Here is a 23899-nt window from a genome sequence, read left to right as displayed (position 1 = left end):
CATATGTGATGCTTAGCATTCAGGCAAAAGTGTTCAAACTTGGTTTCAACAAACCAGAGAATCTTGTTTCTCATGGTCTGAGAGTCCTTTAGATACCTTTTGGCAAACCCCAAATGGGCTATCTTGTGCCTTTTACTGAGGAGTGGCTACCGTCTGGCCACTCCACAATAAAGGCCTGATTGGTGGAGTGCTGCAGAGATGGTTGTACTTCTGGAAGGTTCTCCCATCTCCGCAGAGGAACTCTGGATCTATGTCAGATTGACCGTCGGGTTCTTGGTCAACTCCCTGACCAAGGCCCTTCTCCCCCGATTGCTCAATTTGGCCGGGCGAACAGCTCTAGGAAGAGTCTTTGTGGTTCCGAACTTCTTCCATTTAAGAATGATAGAGGCCGCTGTGTTCTTGGGGACCTTCAATGCTGAAGGCATTTTTGGTACCCTTCCCCAGATCTGTCCTTCAACACAATCCTGTTTCGGAGCTCTACGGACAATTCCTTTGACCTCATGGTTTGGTTTTTGCTCTGACATCAACTGTGGTCCAATCAGCTGGACCAATCAAATTGTAGAAACATCTCAAGGATGATCAATGGAAACAGGATGCACCTGAGCTCAATTTTGAGTTTCATAGCAACGGGTCTGATTACTTATTTAAATAAGTTTTTTCAGATTTTTATTTTTAATACATTTTTCAAAAAAATTAAAACCTGTTTTTGCTTTGTCAATATGTGGTATTGTGTGTAGATTGATTAATTTGAAGAAAAAAATATATCATTTTAGAATAAGGCTGTAATGTAACAAAATGTGTAAATTGTCAAGTGGTCTGAATACTTTCCTGTTGCACTATACAGCATCTCAGTGAAGGTTCAGCCAGTGAATGAGTAGCTATTATCAAGGCTCAGGAGAAGACCCAGATGCTGTATTACAGAAGTTTATTACAGAAACAGGGGGGCAGGCAAACGACAGGTCAAGGGCAGGCAGAGGTCAGTAGTCCATAGCAGAGTCTGAAAGGTACAGAACGGCAGGCAGGCTCAGGGTCAGGGCAGTCAGAATGGTCAAAAACCGCGAAAGCTAGAAAACAGGAACGTTGGTAGGCTTGACGAAACAAAATGACCTGGCAACAGACAAACAGAGAACACAGGTGATACATTGGTGATAATGGAGAAGATGGGCGACACCTGGAGGGGGGTGGAGACAAGCACAAAGACAGGCGAAACAGATCAGCGTGTGACAGGTATGGGACCTGGCCTCCACATTCTAAAAGGAGACCTAATAATCTACAAACACCCCCCACATTCAGATGATTATTTCTCAGGGAGTGGACGATGCTAGGCCCAGCGTCCAGTATCCATTTGCTTGACTCCTTGTCACCGGATTCTCTGGCCATTCCTAAAGCCCAGACAGTCTTCCTCTTCACTTGCACCTCATAGTAGAAACTCCCAGAGGAGAATACCCAATTTCCTAATTAGTATTATATTATATTATTATGATTATTATCAAACCTCTGTGGGTTAGCAGGTAGATTCTGATGTATATTGCCACATCACTTGATCTCCGACCTCAGACAGGAGGAGATAAGGACATGCTGTATCAGGGTCCACAGTCACATCCGCTGCTGCATTCTCTTCAGCATGACTTCAGTAAACTTCTCCATATTTTTATTGATTGTCTTCTTCAACTCTGCTTACAGTCAGCACAGTCAGCACTTTAAAGACTGGTCTCAGACCTACATGTACATATTTACCTTAATTGCCTTGTATCCCTGCACATCAACTTGGTACTGGTACCCCCTGTCTGCCATATTTCTCTCTGTATCTCTCTTGCTGAGTTTTGCTGCCTGTTCGATCTGCTTAGCCTTCTGAAGTTTCTCCTGGATCATCTTCTGAACTTGACCCTTAGTCTTCCTCATCTGAGCCTTCTTCTCCCCACGCTCTTCCTCTATAGGGACAGTGTTGTGAGTCTTCTGTCTCACTGCAGAACTGACACACACACGTTTGGTCTCTTCTACAGAACAGCTCCAGAGGTCTCTCATGCTGTCCTCCAGGTTCTCCTCAGCTTGTGTTTCTTGAAAGATGCCACTGTCATTTTACACATGGGACACTGGCACAGGTCAGTGCAATCCCAATGTCCTTTGACAAAGGCCTTGCAGTAGTTGTGCCCACATGGGATGGGCACTGGCTCAGTGAATAGATAATAGAACATTGGAACTGCTGAAGGAAGCTATAGCTGGAAACTATGATTTATGATAGTCACTCTGGTGGTCAGTGTTGATAGATTTGAAAGAGACCACTGTCTGGTCCATTCATTTGATACGTACAACATTTATTTACTTCTCTCAAACAAAATAAAACATTTAAAATAGCAATCTGTCAACAAAAAGATCCATAGTCGATCAACTCAGAATAATTTCCTCAACACATACTTTTAAGTTGATTAAACTTTCCCCCCACTTTTCCCATTGAGTCAGAACAAAATTTTGGTCAACTCAAAATTTGAATTTCATTCAACACTTTGCCAAAAAAAAGGTGGGTGAACTCAAAAAGGCTGTGGAACTAGTTAGTTTTTGAGTTGGGCCACCTAAAAAAAAAGTACAGTGGGATCAAAGCCATTCCAGCTGAGGTGACCCCAGCTGTAGTTGGTCAAATATTGTCACTCTTTTACAGATGACTGACTCAATAACCTGAGGCTCTTGCTGTCAGCCATTCCCTAGAGGTCCATTACCAGTGCTAAGTAGGGAGGTAGAGGGACCCAGGAGAGGAGCATGTGTGCCACACCCTTCCTATCAACTCTCATTAACCTAATGAGCAAAGTTTCAAAGAAAGTAAACATTGTGGTTGCTACAGTATACACATGGTTGGTAAGTGTACTCTTCAATAACAAGGCCTAAGGTGAGGAGAGACCCTCCAATGACACGTGTTCACCGAGGCAGCCTATGAGGTGAAGGTTATGATGACACCACTGTGTCATCTAATTCCATAGGGTGCCTTGTCGTAGCAACATCTCTAAGCTTCATTTCAGTTGTAACAGAGACAGATAGAGAGGACCTCACACTACCGAGCTCATTACAGAAATGTATCCACTGTTATGTGTACAGAGACATGTTATTTTCTGTTCAGGCATTGTAGAAGATGACAATAGTACACATGTGTTGTCTATGGTATACACAGCACACTGAATAAATGAATGTTCGTTCCTATCAGGTGTCGGCTGTCAAGTCAACAAAACACCTTTTAAACAGAGCTTGTTAACTGTAATATGCACATTATCAAGCTCCAAATCATGTTGTGGACCTCCTGCTCAATGTTGAGATTGAACGTTGAGATACAATGTGCCCCAGATTCAATTGACCTGTAATAAACTGCTATTTGATGCTTCATGTAATATTTTCAAATGAAGCAACAAGTACGTAAAGCAACAATATTTTTCTATTAGCAACGAGTACGTAATGCATTGTACAATAAATGTAAAATGGGAATATAGTTTACATAGGTTCTCATAAAAGCCAGGAGGTTTTATTTTGTGTTTGTATGTGTATTTGTGTCTTTGTATCGTCTGAGATCCCCAAACATTGGAAAGCTGCTGCGGTCGTCCCTCTCTTCAAAGAGGGAGACGCTCTAGACCCAAACTGTTATAGACCTATATCCATCGTACCCTGCCTTTTTAAAATCTTCAAAAGCCAAGTTAACAAACAGATCACCGACCATTTCGAATCCCACCATACCATTTCCACTATGCAATCTGGTTTCCGAGCTGGTCATGGGTGCACCTCAGCCACGCTCAAGGTCCTAAATGATGTCATAACCGTCATCGATAAAAGACAGTACTGTGCAGCCGTCTTCATCAACCTGGCTAAGGCTTTCGACCCTATCAATCACATTCTTATCGACATACTCAATAGCCTTGGCTTCTCAAATGACTGCCTCGCCTGGTTCACCAACTAGTTCTCAGATAGAGTTCAGTGTGTCAAATCGGAGGGCCTGTTGTCCAGACCTCTGGCAGTTTCTATGGGGGTACCACAGGGTTCAATTCTCGGGCTGACTCTTTTCTCTGTACACATCAATGATGTCGCTCTTGCTGCTGGTGAATCTCTGATCCACCTCTACGCAGACGACACCATTCTGCATACATCTGGCCCTTCTTTGGACACTGTGATAACTAACTCCAAACGAGCTTCAATGCCATACAACACTCCTTCTGTGGCCTCCAACTGCTTTTAAATGCTAGTAAAACTAAATGCATGCTCTTCAACCGATTGCTGCCTACACCTGCCCGCCCAACCAGCATCACTACTCTGGACGGTTCTGACTTAGAATATGTGGACAACTACAAATACCTAGGTGTCTGGTTAGATTGCAAACTCTCCTTCCAGACTCACATTAAGCATCTTCAATCCAAAATTAAATCTAGAATCCGCTTCCTATTTCGCAACAAAGCATCCTTCACTCATGCCGCCAAACCTACCCTCGTAAAACTGACTATCCTACCGATTCTTGACTTTGGCGATGTCATTAACAAAATAGCCTCCAACACTCTACTCAGCAAACTGGATGTAGTCTATCACAGTGCCATCCGTTTTGTCACCAAAGCCCTATATACTACCCACCACTGCGACCTGTATGCTCTCGTTGGCTAGCCCTCACTACATATTCGTCGCCAACCCACTGGCTCCAGGTCATCTATAAGTCTTTACTATGTAAAACCCCACCTTATCTCAGCTCACAGGTCAACATAGCAACACCCACCCATAGCACGCACTCCAGCAGGTATATTTCACTGGTCATCCCCAAAGCCAACACTTCCTTTGGCCGCCTTTCCTTGAAGATCTCAGCTGCCAATGACTGGAACAAATTGCAAAAATCACTGAAGATGGAGACCCATATCTCCCTCTCTATCTTAAAGCATCAGCTGTCTGAGCAGCTTACTGATCACTGTACCTGTACACAACCAATCTGTAAATAGCACACCCAACTTCCTCATCCCCATATTGTTATTTATCCTCTTGCTCTTTTGCACCCTAGTATCTCTACTCACACAACATCTGCACATCTACCACTCTCGTGTTAATGCTAAATTGTAATTATTTTGCCTCTATTGCCTATTTATTGCCTTACCTCCATACTCTTCTACATTCGCACACACTGTACATATATTTTTCTATTGTGTTATTGATAGTACATTTGTATGTACAGTATGTATGCATTTAGTTTTACTTGTATTTAAGAGCAGTTGGAGGCCACGGAAGTAGAGTTGTATGGCATTGAAGCTCGTCTGAAGATTAGTTAACAAAGTGTCCAAAGAAGGGCCAGATGTATGCAGAATGGTGTCGGCTGCATAGAGGTGGATCAATGGATCACCAGCAGCAAGAGCGACATCATTGATGTATACAGAGAATTTATTGTGTAACTGGGAGTCTCGTGAGTGCAAACATCCGAAGATTATCAAAGGTAAGCGATTAAATGTATTGCTTTTCTGACTTTCGTGACCATGCTAATTTGGGGCTAGCTGTTCTAGCATTGAATGATACACTCACAAAAGCTTGGATTGCTTTCGCTGTAAAGCATATTTTCAAAATCTGACACAATAGGTGGATTAACAACAAGCTAAGCTGTGTTTTGGTATATTTCACTTGTGATTGCATGATTATAAATATTTTTTGTAATATTTTGCGCCCTGCAATTCAGCGGTTGTTTAGGAAAATGATCCCGTAAAAGGGATCCGTAGCGCAGAGAAGTTAAGCTACATATGCTAATATGGGCTAAATTTAGCACTTTTCTGGGATGCTTGATTGTTTTCATTGCTTTACTGGGAAGCTTAGCAGCATGTTAGTGCAGGGTGAACTGCACACAGTGGACTTCCTGTTAAGACACCCCCCCTCAGTGCTAACAGTATATATCTGGTTCATGGATACATGATAACTGCATACAATTGCTGTAGGATCAGCAGAGGCATTCAGGGCAGTTAGAGGGACATAAATTAGGTGACTTACATCGTGTCTTCCAATGCCCCTTTTTGATGTACATTTGCTAAAGCATTACGCCAGCTCTGTGTCACAATGGTGGAGTTTAACTGAGCTGGGCTTGGGTCCTTGATAAGTCATTCTCAACGCAGCCTTTTAATGCTCTGAAAGGAGCTTGGAAGCCAAATGATTTGAGTAAATCCCATCCTCCTTATAAAACAAGCTTTGTTTCCAGAAGGTATCAAAATGGTAAATTCATGTTGCTACAATAGTCTCGTAGCCAGTTATGAACGCTTACAGCAAAAAGGTGACATTGTTTTCAGTAATTCATGCATAATGCATTATACATAGACCTTTAATATAAAGGGCTATTAAAGAATGCTACAGTAGCAACAACAAATGTATGAATGCAGTCTGATATGACAGACTATACAACTCTCTCCTCATCTTAATAAGACATACTGTAAGTAAACAGAAATTAGCTGACAAAAGTGGAGGGGAAAGGCTCTACCCATGAAGAACATCCAATTAGTGTTAAATTGTTATTTTTTTATAATACCAAAATAGTGTATGAATCACGTGAAAGACAGTTCACTTTCACTATAAAACCACTATAAAATCCTTCCATAAAATGCCTTAAAGTAACCATCTCTCTCTCTTTCTTTCTTTTTTATTATTTCAGTGCCTTATCTGCAGAACACATGGTTCATCAGTCACCAAGTTCCATGGCTTTGTTCTAATGAAGGCCTGAACAACCATGGCCCTGCCAAAGCATGTCTGTAGCAAACATGTGTATTTGAGTACTTATTATTTAAATGTTTGAGTATTTGTTAAAAACCAAATAGATTTTTGTAAAAACCAAGTAGTCAACCAAGTTGTACTTGACATGATTTTCAAATAGCTAGGTTAAATGCATAGGAGTGTCTGCTCCAGCTCTTCCCTCCCCCTGGCGCTTGAGGGCGCCAGGTTGCCCTGCATCACGCACTCCTGCCATCCATCACGCACACCTGCCTTCCCTCGTCACGCGCTTCAGCGATATTGGACTCACCTGGACTCACTTATCATCTGTTTATTACCTCCCCTATATTTGTCAGTTCCCTTGCTCTGTTCCCCACTGCTGCATTGATTGTTTTTTGTCTGTATTATCAGTTTGCTGATGCTGTTCCTGTCTCGTTCCATGTCCGTTCTTTATTAAATGTTTTACTCCCCGTAACCCATGTCTGGTCTGCAGTTACTCTGCAGAGTGCATAACCAGGCTAACAGAAAATAAAATGAAATGTTTTTTTTTAAGGTTTTGTTGAAGCTTAGAAGAGACACCTTTTCTTAGAGTATTGTATATTTTCTGATTGTGGGAAGTTCATTGCACTAGAAAACAAAGGCTCTCAATGAAATATGCTTATTTTTTAAGAATAGTTAATAATTTCTTAAATCTATATATGTAATCTCATGTGCCAGGTTTATACGTTTTGTAAATTTACAAAAGTCTTAGTTCAGCTGTAGTTGGCATCCTGATATGACATTTGCATTCTGAAAGAGATGATCTAATCATTTACATCACGTGTCAAACTCATTACACGGAAGGCCGAGTATCTGCGTGTTTTCGCTCATCCCTTTTACTTGAATGATGAATTAAGGTCACTAATTAGTAAGGAACTCCCCTGATCTGGTTGTCTAGGTCTTAATTTAAAGGAAAAACCAAAAGCCCACTGACTCTCAGCCCTCCATGGAATAACTTTGACACCCTTGAATTATATTGTCCAATCACCACCTCCAAAATACATTAATAATAATTAATGACACACCAATAATCGTTTGAGGTAAGGTTGTAGAACCACAAAGCACAGGATCAGCTTTCTTATAAATACACATGCAACCACATGCTTCCAGAACTATTAACACTGATGTTCTGCACTCTACATCTCCAAGGCTATCAGTGAATAACAATTGCTGTTCATTTAAGTTGATGTTTTGGAATTTTTTTAGCACTCTTCAAGCTGCCGTGAGGTTCAACGCTACAGGAGGATGGGGAACCGAACCATAGATGTACTCAACGCTGTTTTCATAATGGGCAAAATAGACTTGGCCTCTGAAGGGAAATATTTGACTGTCCTAATAGGCTCTCTCGTCTACTTATTTACACTGTTCTGTAATATGTCTTTGCTTTTGGTTATAGCTTTGAACAGAAATCTACACGGGCCTATGTATCTGTTTCTTTTTCAGTTATCCATCAATGACTTGATTGGTATCAGTGCCATCATTCCAAGGGTCATGTCAAATGTATTGTCTGAAGATTTGCACATCACTTACCCAGCATGCTTGATTCAGGCTTTCTGTATTCATATGTATGGCGGAGCGACACTTCTCATGTTGTCTATCATGTCGTTTGATCGCTACATAGCTATCTGTCATCCACTAAGGTACCATTCCATCATGACTAAGAACACTGTTGTAAGTCTCATTGCCTCTGCTTGGCTGATTGACTTTCTACTGGTGGGAATCCTGTTCGGGCTCACGTTGCGTTTCCCTGTTTGTAAAACAGTTATCGTGAACATCTATTGTGACAATGTGTCCCTGTTAAGACTGACCTGTGCAACAGACACCACAGTGAACAACATCTATGGCTTGTTTATCACAGGTGTACTCCATGGGTTAGGGGCTTTTTCTGTGGTGTTCTCCTACTCATTCATTCTATTCACATGCTTTAAAAGTAGTGACTCTGATGCCAAGCTAAAGGCCTTGCATACATGTGCCACACACCTGCTTGTCTTTCTAATCTATGAGTTTTCAGGTATCATTGTTGTCCTTGTGTATCGAATACCTAACACTCCTCTCCTACTTCAGACATTTGCAGGAATGATATTTGTCATATTACCTCCAGGTCTGAACCCAGTAATATATGGTCTCAAAACTAAAAAGATTAGAGTGAAATTACTTCAGCTTTTCTCCATGGCCAAAGGATCAGTTGGAGTAGTAAAAGTCAATAGTGTAACATCATAATGTAACGTTAATTCATTCCTTGTTCTGTTTGTTATACGTTTACGTTTCTATTGTCAAGGAAAATAATTCTCAAGAGGAATATATGTTAAAAAGCATAGGGAAGTCACTGTGTGTTAGAAGGCATAGGGACCAGAAGAGGAGCTATAAGTGGATGGGCTCATTGTAATGGCACAGTGAGGAGGAGACAGGCAAGTGGGACAACACAGGGATTGATCCCTGGTCTCCGATGCAGAGCAGTATATGACTGGCCGTAAGAGTTACTGCTAGACCACGGGCTCTGCACGTCGAGTAAGAGATGATCAACGAGGGGATATGCGTTCTATGAAAAATAATGAACGACGTGGAAGGTGTGTTCCACGACACGCTATGGGAGTGGAGCTAAGCTTCCACGTCGTTCATTATTTTCCAGAGAAAGTATAGCCCTTCATTGATTATTCCTTCCTTGATGTGCAGAGCCTGTGGTCTAGCAGTAACTCTCATGGCCAGTCATATACTGCTCTGCATCGGAGACCAGGGATCAATCCCTGCGTCCACCCTGTCTACTGTTGTCCCACTTGCCTCTCTCCTCCTCTGTTTCTATATGTAAAGGGTATATATATATTATTAATTGATTAGTCAATTTATGTGATTGTGTTTCAAGTCACCAGAATTACCACAAAAATGAATATTTAACCTTTAGGTATAATTAGCTAATACAATTTCCTCCATGTACAGTATTTTCATTTTTACTTTGGTTTTGTGTTCGAAAACTGTCGGCTGGAATACCACTTATCTCATAAAATATCAAATAAATTATGTGAATAATTTTTTCAATTTGTGAACCACACTTTCCACCACTCTTTCCTGACACATTCTCAGTTTGCATTTGCATCCTTTGTAGTATTGTTTTATGTAATTGATTCAACCTGTATGGCACTGAAATGAATCTGTCCTCTGATGAAGGGGGCTATGCAACATGATTTTTCAGTCATCAGACCAAATCCTCAGAAGCCATGTGGGCTAAATCCGCCCATAGTTTCTGAGAGGAGGCTGATCAAGTGCCTCGACTGGAGAATTTACAGACTCAATCAGTGAAGTGAAACAATAGTGGAACAGAGTGATATTCAGTGTGGATTCCAGGCTATATTTTGTGCAGAACAAAATCACTAGAGGGTGCTGTGAACTAATTTGGACAACGACACGTGTGTCAGTTCATCAACATTGTTCTAATCAGCATCCCAGACCTAAATAGAAATGGCTATGTCTCATTCTATACATTTGAAATCTGTCTTGTTTTGTGGTATCTACAAACTAAACATGGGTTTGGAAGATGGAGAGAAGAGGAACAATTAGGCCTACATCTAGGTCATCATACAACAAACACACTGATCTTTAATGTGAAGAGACGGCCAAATACACCAGACATAATGCATAGGCCTACATATGAGATGTATAACAATTACTTTTACATTTTAGTCATTCAGCAGAGAGACTTACATGAGCAATAAGGGTTAAGTGCCTTCCTCAGGGGCACAGACAGATTTTTCACCTAGTCAGCTCAGGGATTTGAACCAGTGAACTTTCGGTTACTGGCTCTCTTAACCGCTACCTACCACCCCTAGTTTTTGTGTTAGTATTTGATAATCCAGGGAAAGACTACTGGAGTGTAAACTGGGCAAAAGTACATTAGTTTACCAAATCAGACCAACGTTGAAGATTTTATCAATTTTAGACACATTTTCACAGATCAATAAAAGTCTAATTTCAAGATGAGTCCATGTCTCACGCCATCTGTGGTGTTGATCAATCTTTATACTGTAATCCCGATAAAATAGGAAAGATAGGCACCAAATGATATGAAATTAGGTGGTGCCTGTGCATCTTAAAATGTGGAGTCATTCTTCAACACAGACTGTTTTAACCATGATCAAAGATGTCACAGGATGGCATTTGTCATAGGAGTCATCAAATTGCTTTAAATGTCTTTCATAGTGTGATGTTTTAGGGAAGGTCTCAATTGCATATTTCTTTCTTCCTCTCTCCGCTCTCCTCATCTCCTTCTCAAAACCCATTGGAGGAGAAGGTTAGAGGGGCGGGACCTCTGGCTTTCTTATCCAATGGGTTTTGAGAAGGAGACGAGGAGAGAGAACAAGAGGAGTATGCAATTGAAATCTTCCCATTGAAAGCATGATTTACATTTTCTTGTGAAACCTTGACAATCCACAAAAAGCACAGGCCTGAAACCTCCTTACTAGTTTATTCAAAAGATGATCTTCTACTTATATTGACTGTTGTTGGTTGCCCCATACCGTTTTTAAGTGTATTTGTAGGGTTATTTAGTTTGCCACAACTAAATCAGTCTCTGATTAACATTAGCTTCACAGTGCCGAAAATTAATGGCACCCAACAACGGTTGTTATATAATTTCCCATGTCTGTTAGAAATCAAGTGAGAGATTTCTTGACACCCCGGGGGGTTCTAAATGGCTTATTGGTTTTAGAATACAAGTGATACATTTACAGTTATGAAGATAAATATAACAACAATTGGTACATCAAGCTGCCAGACTGTAAAATACAGCAACATTGCCTAAAAACAACCACACTAAAAAGATTGTGACAAATGTCAACAATTAATATAGATTTAGATTAATAATGAATTAGTTATTTTCAAATCTATGTCTACTACTGAAAACATAGTCTAGAATGGAAAGACCTTTGTCTGCAAGAAATTAATTACTTTTACTCTGATATTCTTTGTTTAAAGACAATATATGATTGAATTTAAAGTTGGGAGGAATATTAAAACCTCTTAAGGATTAGCCCCTTTTTTTCGGTTTGGCCTAAAATGACATACCCAAATCTAACTGCCTGTATCTCAAGCAAGCAAGGATGTTTGATTTGATTTGATTTGGATCTCTTTTAGTCCCCATTTGGACTACTCTTCCAAGAGTCCTTAAACATTAAAATACAATTTATAATACGAACACATTTTCACATATAACACACTATTACAAACATGCATAGTATACTAACATAATTACCCAATAAATACTCAATCAAAAATATATTGATTCGTCATCTACTATAGTCCCACAACATTTCTATGTATTATATTTAAATCGTTTTAAAATAATGTTTACATTTATACATTGAAAAGTTTCTGGTTTGCTCAGTTAATTTATTCCATTTCTTTATTGCTCTAAATCGAAATGTTATTTTGCCTATTTCTCTTTTCTGTCTGGATAACGCATAGATGATGGACAATCTATTCCTAATATTTACGGAATGCATATGCATATTCTTGATACCATTTGAAAGGAAACACTTTGAAGTTTGTGGAAATGTGAAAGGAATGTAGGAGAATATAACACAATAGATCTGGTAAAATATAATACAAAGAAAAAAAAAACGTTCTTTTGTATTTTTTTGTACCATCGTCTTTGAAATGCAAGAGAAAGAGCATAATGTTTTATTCCAGCCCAGGTGCAATTCAGATTTTATGTGGAGACCCCTATGAGTCTCTGTAATTGCGGGCGAAATAGTCTCAGTCTGTATGAAATAATGGTGAGAAGCCCTAAACATGTGAAGAGGAGAAAACTATTAAATGTGTAGCACAAGTCTGCAGAACTTTGCTTTTAGTGTCAGCTGATCCTTTGTTCCTGAAACATGTGACAAGCACATGAAAGTAAGTGTAGAGAATGGTCCAAACAACTATGACCTGCATGAGGGCAGGAATAAAGAGTCCATAGATGTTATTGATGGCTGTGTTAGCACAGACCAGTTTCAACAGGGAGGTGTTGTCACAGCAGGATTGTGTCATCAGAGATCTACAGCCTGCTAACCCAAGCAGCAGGTTAAAGAGCACCCTCATCAAAATCAACTCAAACACCCATATAAGAGCGATAATTGTCCTGATATGAGCATTGGTCATAATTGTGTTGTACCTCAAAGGGCAATATATGCCAATATACCTGTCACGTGCCATAGCAGTCAGGATGAACACTGCTCCCGTCCCATAGATATGAATAAAGAAAACTTGTGACACAAGCAGAGTATTGAAAGGTCCCTGTGTCAAGTAAAAGCTCTTTGATGACCTGCGTAAAGAGTGCCGTGGAGCCTGTAAGGTCATTGATGGGAAGGTTTAGCAGCAGAAGATACATGGGCTAGGGGAGACTCCTGTTGAGGACGATGGTAAAAATCAGGACCAGGTTACAATGTTCATTCAGCTCAGTGCAGCAAAACCACTTTCAGGGGGGAGATCGAAGCCTTGCAGTGTCAAAACAGTTGATGGATTTGATAAAAAGTAATTTTTTGGTCCAGTTCAGATATCTTTATTTCAGAAAAGGGGATCCACAAATATTTATGCTAGAAAAAACCTACTGTACACCTTTCAAAAACGGAAATGACTGACTTGTTATACTGTGGTGTCATTATATGGGCAATTTTTTGTCTTTCTATCACAGATAGGCCTACCTTCTCACAGGGACAAAGTACAGGCATAACAATTATAATATACAACTTAAGTATCCATGTACAGTGGACAACTGACGTCTGTCTTTTCCTTTTATTACAATTAAATCTACTGTATTTACAATGACGGGGTAGGCCATCAATTTAAATAAGAATTTGTTCTAAACTGACTTGCCTAGTTAAATAAAGGTTAAATAAAATAAAATATATAAACATTTATTCTACATGAACGTCAAGTCAGTCAGGCCCAAGCCGCACACAATCACGCACACGCACACGCACACACACGCACACACACACTCACACACTATTTTGTGCTGTCTTTGTTATTGTTAATAAAATCCTGAAGACTGACAAAACAAAACAAGTTACACACAATTTACTCAACATGCTGTAGCCAACCCATAACCAATCTTAACCCATTGCACATTTTAACCTCTAACAAATCAATGAAATTAGTCAGTGTCTTGCACAAAAAAGACGAAACATTTTCATTGACTGATTTACAAAAGAGCATTTCTGTTTTTTTATTGGGAAGGCCGTAAGTTGTCTAAAGCCCATGCCATGTATTATACAGATTCATCTACAGTATTTATTCTCATTTAACTGAAGATACCTTTCGTTTGTAGAAACCCAGAACATTTTGGCGAATTTCTTTAGTTTTTAGACCATATATGAGTGGATTGAGAATGGGAGGGAACACCATAACTGATACTCCAAAAGCCCTCCTCAAGGAAGGGGCTGCTTGCTCAAATCGATGAGCTATCAGGCTAAAGCAGGCGTTGAACTCTAAGAATAAGAACACGACAAGATGTGTACCACATGTCTGAATGGCCTTGCTCCGGGCATCAGGCGACTTATTCATGACACAGGTGAGCAGAATCTGGATATATGTAAATATAACCACTATCAACGATACACCCTGTAAGACAGCTGTTATCAACAACCCATAGTAGTTGTTTATACGTGTGTCATCACAAATGAGCCTCACCAATGACGGATTGTTACAATAAATATCCACTATTGTTGTTCTGCAGATCTTGAAACGAGTGACCAGAGCCAAGAGAACCACAATCAGGGTAATGACCCAAAGCCACATGAAAACGAGGATTTTCATCAAGTTACTGGAACTCATGATGGAGTTATACCTCAGTGGACAGCAGATTGCGATATACCTGTCATAAGCCATGCCAGTCAGGATAGTTAAGGAGCCAGCTCCGTACAGGTGGACGAGCAGAGCTTGGAGGTAGCATGCAGGGTAGGAGATGGACCTGTTCTGAGCCAGGATGCTCACCAACAGCTGAGGGAAGAAGGCTGTAGCACCAATCAAGTCATTGATAGGCATGTTGAAGAGTAGGATAAACATGGGTTTATGAAGCTTTCTGTCTAGGGCTATGGCTGATAAAACCGTCACGTTGCAAAACACAATGAAACAGTACGTAAGGGTTCCAAAAAGGAACGCTGGGTAAACACCTGATGGAGCTATGGCCAGTGGTTCCATGCTCAACATGTATGTAGAGTTTGTATACATAACTACTGTAGGATTATTTTGTAATTGTCTTCTTGAAAACAGCCCACCTGAAATAATACAGAAATAGTCATATAGTCTTCAGCACATATGTTTGTCCAATGAATATACTGAATTAAAAGAGCACAATGTTGCCTTCTGCAACGAACATGATGTTGTTGTGACTGCAACAAATATGACAGAAAGAACACCTCTACAACTAAAATGAACAAAAGAAAAATCTAAATAATACATATACTGTATACATATATAGATATGTATATTTTGCAACTGTTAAACATAACACACATTTTTCTTTGTAATGGAAACACATTAATTACATCTACTGTATTTATGTGATAATGCCCGAGATCCCTGTAATATCCTTTTAACCATTCAACCTTCAGGATTAGACCCACCCGTTATATAATAATTAAAGCATGCCTACTTCTCTCTTCCTGGATGTCAGTTCACGACCAGAGCTGGAGTCCACCTTCAGTTGTGACCCCTGTGTGACGGCTCCCTGACAAGGCCCTTTTTATTGCCTCATTATCAGGAAAGGACAGCCCTTTAGTGTCCTAGAGGTCTGTCACCTAGCTGATGTAACCTGGGCTCCTGTGTAGTCTACTTAATGATTAAGAATGTTAAAACAACTTTTGCAATATTATCATCTCCTTAGATTAACATGCAATTTATTGGTGACTGAGATGTAGCAAAACTGTTCAGAATTCTCCCATTGTTTTGCATAAAATTTTGCGAACACTAAATTGTGATCAGGTAAACGAAGCCACGTTTTCGGTTGCTGACTCTTATCCATCATCCATATATTGCCAGTTATCTGTCAATGTGAAACATGGGTGAACTATCAGTTTAGACCAGCCCGACATGTATGAAACAAGGGAACTATCACTTTAGAACAGCCCAATGTATATTATGAGGCCAGTGAACTGTTCCTTTACAACAGCCCAATGTGTATGACGCCAAGTGCATTTTTGTATGTATTTTTGTAAATAACAGCTTGTGCACGATATCCAAGGAAGTCTCCAGTGCCGTGTCTTTGACTATGCCAGATTAATTGCTATGACATGCTATTCTATAAAATAATTTCTCCGTAATTAATATCACCTAATTGAACTAATCATGTAAATATTAATTAACTAGAGAGGGACACCACGAAAGAATATTTATAGAGCTAGTATCTTTCGAAAAAACTCTTAAAGATTTAGTAATAGTTTACATCCATTGCAGTCACCTTAACCGTCATTTTATTCAGTCTCATCTGAAAGTGGTAAATCCTTGTTATCTGCAAGAATGCTGGCTAACAAGTTGAATCAGCAATACAAAATTGGGTTTAATTATTTATTTACTAAATACCTAACTAATCACACAGAATCACACATACACAATGAAATCATAACTTGATCACAAATTACGTCATACAGAAAAACATCCCTAGCGGGCGGAATAGATATGATAGCTTGTTGCACAAAGAAAAGGGGCGGGATTTTAGTGAAAGAGCGGGAGACTGGAACAGAGTCTGGAACAGACTCTGGAGGCTTCAAACTGGAGACCGTCGCTGCAGGCTCTGGACTGAGGACTGTCGCTGGAGGCTCCGGACTGGAGGCCGTCGCTGGAGGCTATGGACTGGAGGCCGTCGTTCGTGCCATGGATCATCACTGGAGGCTTCTTGCCATGGATCATCACTGGAGGCTTCGTGCCATGGATCATTACTGGAGGCTTCTTGCCATGGATCATCACTGGAGTGAGGAGACGTATGGGCAGTCTGGCACGTGGAGCTGCCACAGGGCTCACCAGGCGGAGGAGACATACAGGAGGATTAGTTCTGGGCGCAGGCACAGGACTCACCAGGCTGGAGAGACATACAGGAGGCCTTTTCCTTGGCTGGGCCGTGGAGGCGCACTGGAGGTCTCGAGCTTAGAGCCTGCACAACCCGTACTGGCTGGGTGGTTTTCTTGACCCTGCAAATGCTAGGCGCTGGCACAGGACGCACTGGGCTGTGCAGACGTACCGGAGACACAGTGCGCAGAGCCGGCGCAGGATATACTGGGCCGAAGAGGCGCACTGGAGGTCTGGAGAGCAGGGCTGGCAGAACCCTTCCTGGCTGGATGCTCACCCTAGCCCGGCAGATGCGGGGAGCTGGAATGTGGTGCACTGGGCTAAGAACGCGTACTGGAGACACCATACGCTCCACCGCATAACACGGTGCCTGACCAGTAAGACACTCACCATGGTAAGCACGGGGAGTTGGCTCAGGTCTCCAACCTGACTCAGCCACACTCCCCGTGTGCCCCCTCCCCCCCAAAAAATGGGGGCTACCTCTCGGGCTTCCTTGCTAGCCGTGTCTAGCTTAGCTGAGGGTTTACCTGTCTGTTACATTTTGTCTAAAAGCAAACAATACCTTGCTATTATGGTGTTAATCTTTCTAAACTAGCTTGGCTAGAGCAGAAATAATTCCCACTCAGAGAACCACTCACACATTCTGACGTAACTCAAGACTAAGTGATGATGTATTAATTACTGTTTATACAGTGCATTCGGAAAGTATTCAGACCTGTTGACTTTTTACACATTTGTTACATTACAGCCTTATTCTTAAATGTATTAAATAGTTTTTCCCCCCTCATCAATCCCCCCTCATCAAGCTGTGCTATCGTAAATACAGTATCTTATGCATTCTAAATTACCGCCCATTTCAAGACGGAAAATGCAATAAATATTTACTCTGAGCTGCGCTTCAGTAGGTTGGTGGTAGATGGACCGTGTCGCCAACCCGAGTCCTCTGTCCTTTGAAGAATGTCTCTGGTGCCTTACTGGATACGTTGGAGTAACGTTGTGTGTAGTAGACGGGATACTCGGACTGTCCTTCCTAACCTGCGTTTGTAGCAGCTGTTGCTAACTCAACGGCTAGGAGATATCACTTCTGTAGTGAATACATATATATCTATCCGCGGTGGCGGCTCTGGTGCGGGATGTAGACCCCGCTCCACCTCTGGCTCACCCCACTTTGGTGACGCCTCTGGTGTGGGGACACTCGTCGCCGACCCGGACTGGGGACCCTCTCCGCCGACCCGGACTGGGGACCCTCTCCGCGGGCCCTGGATTGGGGACCCTCGCCGCGGGCCCCAGACTGGGGACCCTCATTGCGAGCCCCGGACTGGGTACCCTTATCGTGAGCCCCGGACTGGGAACCCTCGTCGCGGGCCCCGGACTGGGAACCCTCGCTGCAGGCCCTGGACTGGGAACCCTCGTTGCAAGCCCCGGACTGGGGACCGTCACTGGATGCTCCGGACTGGGGACCATCGCTGGAGGCTCAAGACTGGAGGCCGTCTCTGGAGGCTCCGGACTGGAGACCGTCTCTGGAGGCTTCAAACTGGAGACCGTCGCTGCAGGCTCTGGACTGAGGACTGTCGCTGGAGGCTCCGGACTGGAGGCCGTCGTTCGTGCCATGGATCATCACTGGAGGCTTCTTGCCATGGATCATCACTGGAGGCTTCTTGCCATGGATCATCACTGGAGTGAGGAGACGTATGGGCAGTCTGGCACGTGGAGCTGCCACAGGGCTCGCCAGGCGGAGGAGACATACAGGAGGATTAGTTCTGGGCGCAGGCACAGGACTCACCAGGCTGGAGAGACATACAGGAGGCCTTTTTCCTTGGCTGAGGCACCGGATAAACTGGGCCGTGGAGGCGCACTGGAGGTCTCGAGCTTAGAGCCTGCACAACCCGTACTGGCTGGGTGGTTTTCTTGACCCTGCAAATGCTAGGCGCTGGCACAGGACGCACTGGGCTGTGCATACGTACCGGAGACACAGTGCGCAGAGCCGGCGCAGGGATATACTGGGCCGAAGAGGCGCACTGGAGGTCTGGAGAGCAGGGCTGGCAGAACCCTTCCTGGCTGGATGCTCACCCTAGCCCGGCAGATGCGGGGAGCTGGACTGTGGTGCACTGGGCTAAGAACGCGTACTGGAGACACCATACGCTCCACCGCATAACACAGTGCCTGACCAGTAAGACACTCACCATGGTAAGCACGGGGAGTTGGCTCAGGTCTCCAACCTGACTCAGCCACACTCCCCGTGTGCCCCCTCCCCCCCCAAAAATGGGGGCTACCTCTCGGGCTTCCTTGCTAGCCGTGTCTAGCTTAGCTGAGGGTTTACCTGTCTGCTACATTTTGTCTAAAAGCAAACAATACCTTGCTATTATGGTGTTAATCTTTCTAAACTAGCTTGGCTAGAGCAGAAATAATTCCCACTCAGAGAACCACTCACACATTCTGACGTAACTCAAGACTAAGTGATGATGTATTAATTACTGTTTATACAGTGCATTCGGAAAGTATTCAGACCTGTTGACTTTTTACACATTTGTTACATTACAGCCTTATTATAAAATGTATTAAATAGTTTTTCCCCCCTCATCAATCTACACAGAACGTTGTCGTATGCATAGAGGTGGATCAAATAATTTGTTCTAGCACCGGGGTGCCGCTAGCGCCACACCCCCCCCCACCCCCACTGAAAAGGCAGAGCCGCGAAATTCAAAAAATATATTTTTTTTAAATATTTAACTTTCACACATTAAAGTCCAATACAGCTAATGAAAGACACAGATCTTGTGAATCCAGCCAACATGTCCGATTTTTAAAATGTTTTACAGGGAAGACACAATATGTAAAGATGTAAATCTATTAGCTAAACACATTAGCATAATCCACCATTTTTTCTTTGTCCACCAACACCAGTAGCTATCACCAATTCGGCTAAACTAAGATATTGATAGCCACCAACCAAGAAAAAACCTCCTCAGATGACAGTCTGATAACATATTTATGGTATAGGATAGGTTTTGTTAGAAAAATGTGCATATTTCAGGTAGATGTCATAGTTTACAATTGCACCCACCGTCACAAATGGACTAGAATAATTACAATGAGCAACGTGTTTACCTAACTACTAATCATCAAACATTTCGTAAAAATACACAGCATACACTAATCGAAAGACACCGATCCTGTGAATACAGACAATATTTCAGATTTTCTAAGTGTCTTACAGCGAAAACACAATAAATCGTTATATTAGCATAGCACATGTGCAAACATTACCCCAGCATTGATTCTAGCCAAAGAGAGCGATAACGTAAACATCGCCAAAATATATTAATTTTTTCACTAACCTTCTCAGAATTCTTCAGATGACACTCCTGTAACATCACATTACAACATACATATACAGTTTGTTCGAAAATGTGCATTTTTAGCCACCAAAATCATGGTTAGACAATGAGAAAAGTAGCCCAGCTGGTCAGAAAATGTTCGTGCGCCATATTAGACAGTGATCTAGTCGTATACATAAATACTCATAAACGCGACTAAAAAATATAGGGTGGACAGCGATTGATAGACAATTTAATTCTTAATACAATCGCGGAATTACATTTTTTAAATTATCCTTACTTTTCAATACAGTTTGCGCCAAGCGAAGCTAAGTCAAAAAAAATGGCGTCCTAAGCTACTAACATTTTCCGACAGAAACACGATTTATCATAATAAATTGTTCCTACTTTGAGCTGTTCTTCAATCAGAATCTTGGTCAAAGAATCCTTTCTTGGGTCTAATCGTCTTTTGGTCGAAAGCTGTCCTCTTGCCATGCAGAAATGCACATTGCGTTCGACATGAACTGGAACGGTGCCCAGAGATTCACAGTGGCTCAGAAATAAATGTCCCAAAATCGCACTAAACGGATATAAATTGCTATAAAACGCTTTAAATTAACTACCTTATGATGTTTTTAACTCCTATAACGAGTAAAAATATGACCGGAGAAATATAACTGGCTACACTAATGCTTGGAAAAACAGTAGGTCGGTATCCTCCGCGTGCATGACGCACCAAGAAAAGAGTTCCTACCTACAGGGTTTTTTCATTTATAGTGGCTGTGATTGGGCAATCGATACCATTCAAAGCGTCATCACGTAAAGGCATCCAGGGGAAGACGTAAGCAGTGTCCGTATACTCATAGGAATAACAGTGGCCTTAAAACTGACTCCAGAACAGGGGCCAAAATGTGTGAAATCTGACTCCATGTCAGGGAAATTGCTGTAGAATGAGTTCTGTTCCACTTAGAGACAAAATTTCAACGCCTATAGAAACCATAGACTGTTTTCTATCCAATAATAATAATAATATGCATATTGTACGATCAAGAATTTTGTAGGAAGCCGTTTCAAAAATTACACGATTTCCATAAATAGTGACAACAGCACCCCCTATCCTTAACAGGTTTAACCTTTATTTAACCAGGTAGGCTAGTTGAGAACAAGTTCTCATTTGCAACTGCGACCTGGCCAAGATAAAGCATAGCAGTGTGAACAGACAACAACACAGAGTTACACATGGAGTTAACAATAAACAAGTCAATAACATAGTAGGAAAAAAAAGAAAAAAAAGAGAATCTATATACAATGTGTGCAAAAGGCATGAGGAGGTAGGCAATAAATAGGCCATAGGAGCAAATAATTACAATTTAGCAGATTAACACTGGAGTGATAAATCATCAGATGATCATGTGCAAGTAGACATACTGGTGTGCAAAAGAGCAGAAAAGTAAATAAATAAAAACAGTATGGGGGTGAGGTAGATAAATTGGGTTGGCTATATACCGATGGACTATGTACAGCTGCAGCGATCAGGTAGCTGCTCAGATAGCAGATGTTTAAAGTTGTTGAGGGAGATAAAAGTCTCCAACTTCAGAGATTTTTGCAATTCGTTCCAGTCGCAGGCAGCAGAGAACTGGAAGGAAAGGCGGCAAAATGTTATACAGAATGTTGTCGTCTGCATAGAGGTGGATCAAAGAATCACCAGCAGCAAGAGCGACATCATTGATGTATACAGAGAAAAGAGTCGGCCCGAGAATTTAACTTCTTATGGCTGCAAGGGGCAGCACTGAGTAACCTGAAAATATGTGGCCATTTCAAACGGCCTCCTACTCAATTCTTGCTTGTACAATATGCATATTATCATTTCTATTGGATAGAAAACACTCTCTAGCTTCTTAAACCGTTTGAATTATTTCTCTAAGTGAACCAGAACTCTTTCTGCAGCCCATTTCCTATCCTCAAGGGAGATTTCCAAATGCGAGGTCTCTTTTCAAAAGCTTGTCTATAAAAGGGCATGTCACTTGGGACCATAGAAACACGTCATACGCCTTCCCCTGGGTGTCATGCGGAAGTGAGAGCAGAAAGGACTTTAATATCTCGTTCAGGGATTGAATACAGCCTCTTGGAGTGAGAGGACCGCCATAATTTTTTTTCTCCAAGACGCGAAGTTGGACTTTGTATTGCCTCCTGGAAAACTGTCGTTATACGTGAATATAACCTCCGGCTTCGATTTGACTTGATACATGTCACAATATCATCCTAAAGTATGTTTTTTCAATATAGTTTAATTATATTTTTTAAATTTATTCGGGACTTTAGACGTGATGCTTTGGAAGAATTGTTTCAAGAAGGAGAGGTTAGCGCCGCACGGCCAGTGTGCTTGCTAATTCAAGAGGGAAATAGTTCGTTCTGGATGCAAAAAAAGACGGTACTGGACAATGGACCCCTTTACAACATTCTGATGGAAGATCAACAAAGATAAGGACCCAATTTGGGATGCTATTTAATATATCTGTCGAGCTGTGCTATCGCTACCGATTACTTGGAATCAATGTTGTTGTGTGTTAGCCATTGCAGTAAGCTAATATAACGATATATTGTGTTTTCGCTGTAAAACACTTAAAAAATCGGAAATATTGTCTGTATTCACAAGATCTTTGTCTTTCATTTTGCTATACACCATATATTTTTCTGAAATGTTTTATGATGAGTAATTAGGTTGTTGACGTTGGTGTCTGTATTTACTCTGGCTACTCCTGTGCGATTTCTGACTGTAGCTATGATGGTAGCAGTAATGTAAAACTGATTTATAGCTAAAATATGCACATTTTTTGAACAAAACATAGATTTATTGTGTAACATGTTATAGGACTGTCATCTGAGGTAGTTTTTTCTAGGTTATTTAGGTTGGTTCTAGGTTAGTTAGGTTGGCTTGTGCACGCTACTTGCATCCTACTTGTGCTGTGAAAAATGTCTGTCCTCTTTTTTATTTGGTGGTGAGCTAACATAAATATATGTGGTGTTTTCTCTGTAAAACATTTTAAAAAATCGGACATGTTGGCTGGATTGACAAGATGTTTATCTTTCAAATGCTGTATTGGACTTGTTAATGTGTGAAAGTTAAATATTTAAAAAAATATTTTTTTGAATTTTGCGCCCTACAATTGAGCTGGATGTTGTCATAGGTGTACCGACATCGGGCTTGCAGCCCAAACAGGTTCTGTGGCACATAGAGACTGCCAGAGGTCCAGACAACAGGCCCTCCGATTTGACACACTGAGCTCTATCAGAGAAGTAGTTGGTGAACCAGGCGAGGCAATCATTTGAGAAACCAAGGTGGTTGAGTCTGCCAATAAGAATGTTGTTATTGACAGAGTCGAAAGCCTTAGCCAGGTTGATGAATACGGCTGCACAGTAATGTCTCTTATCGGTAGCGGTTATGATATCATTTAGGACCTTGAAGAGTCCCCGCGATATGCAACTGATGAGAGAGATATTGTCTCTAGAGATGTTTAAACCAGGTGATGTCAGTGCATATGTGGGAGGTGAAACTAAATGGTTGGTTAAGGCATATTGAGCAGGGCTAGAGGCTCTACAGTCAAATAAAACAATAATCACTAACCAGGAGAGTAATGGACAAGGCATATTGATATTAAGGTGAGGCATGCGTAGCCGGGTGATCAATAGGGGTCCAGTGAGTGGTTGGGCTGGCTGAAGACACGGCGATTCAGACAGCTAGCAGACCGAGACTAGCAAGCTAGCAGAGGGGCCTTAGAGGGACGTCTCGACAGAGGAAAGTCTGTTTTAGCCTCCGCGTG

General features: G+C 41.6%; 2 protein-coding genes and 1 pseudogene across 2 annotated transcripts; 1 reads left to right on the top strand and 2 right to left on the bottom strand.

Moving 5' to 3' along the window:
* The first annotated feature begins 8013 nt into the window (after positions 1 to 8013).
* Positions 8014 to 8946, top strand: LOC129821668 (olfactory receptor 52D1-like). The gene has a single exon (XM_055879262.1). The coding sequence runs from the start codon at positions 8014 to 8016 to the stop codon at positions 8944 to 8946; it is 933 nt and encodes a 310-aa protein (XP_055735237.1).
* Positions 8947 to 12424: 3478 nt separating this feature from the next.
* On the bottom strand, positions 12425 to 13427 carry LOC129821667 (olfactory receptor 4D1-like; annotated as a pseudogene).
* Positions 13428 to 13995: 568 nt separating this feature from the next.
* LOC129822633 (olfactory receptor 52K2-like) lies at positions 13996 to 14907 on the bottom strand. Its single transcript, XM_055880996.1, has one exon. It carries the CDS (start codon positions 14905 to 14907, stop codon positions 13996 to 13998), a length of 912 nt encoding a protein of 303 aa, XP_055736971.1.
* Between the last annotated feature and the right edge of the window lie 8992 nt (positions 14908 to 23899).

Source organism: Salvelinus fontinalis, chromosome 24 (assembly GCF_029448725.1).
Source record: "Salvelinus fontinalis isolate EN_2023a chromosome 24, ASM2944872v1, whole genome shotgun sequence".
In the NCBI taxonomy this organism is placed as follows: domain Eukaryota; kingdom Metazoa; phylum Chordata; class Actinopteri; order Salmoniformes; family Salmonidae; genus Salvelinus; species Salvelinus fontinalis.
Note: the sequence above shows the minus strand (reverse complement) of the source record. Positions and strands in the feature narration are given on the sequence as shown.

Excerpts from the sequence above, each read along its gene's own strand:
- LOC129822633 (XM_055880996.1), bottom strand. The coding sequence starts at position 14,907 with ATGTTGAGCATGGAACCACTGGCCATAGCTCCATCAGGTGTTTACCCA.
- LOC129821668 (XM_055879262.1), top strand. The coding sequence starts at position 8,014 with ATGGGCAAAATAGACTTGGCCTCTGAAGGGAAATATTTGACTGTCCTA.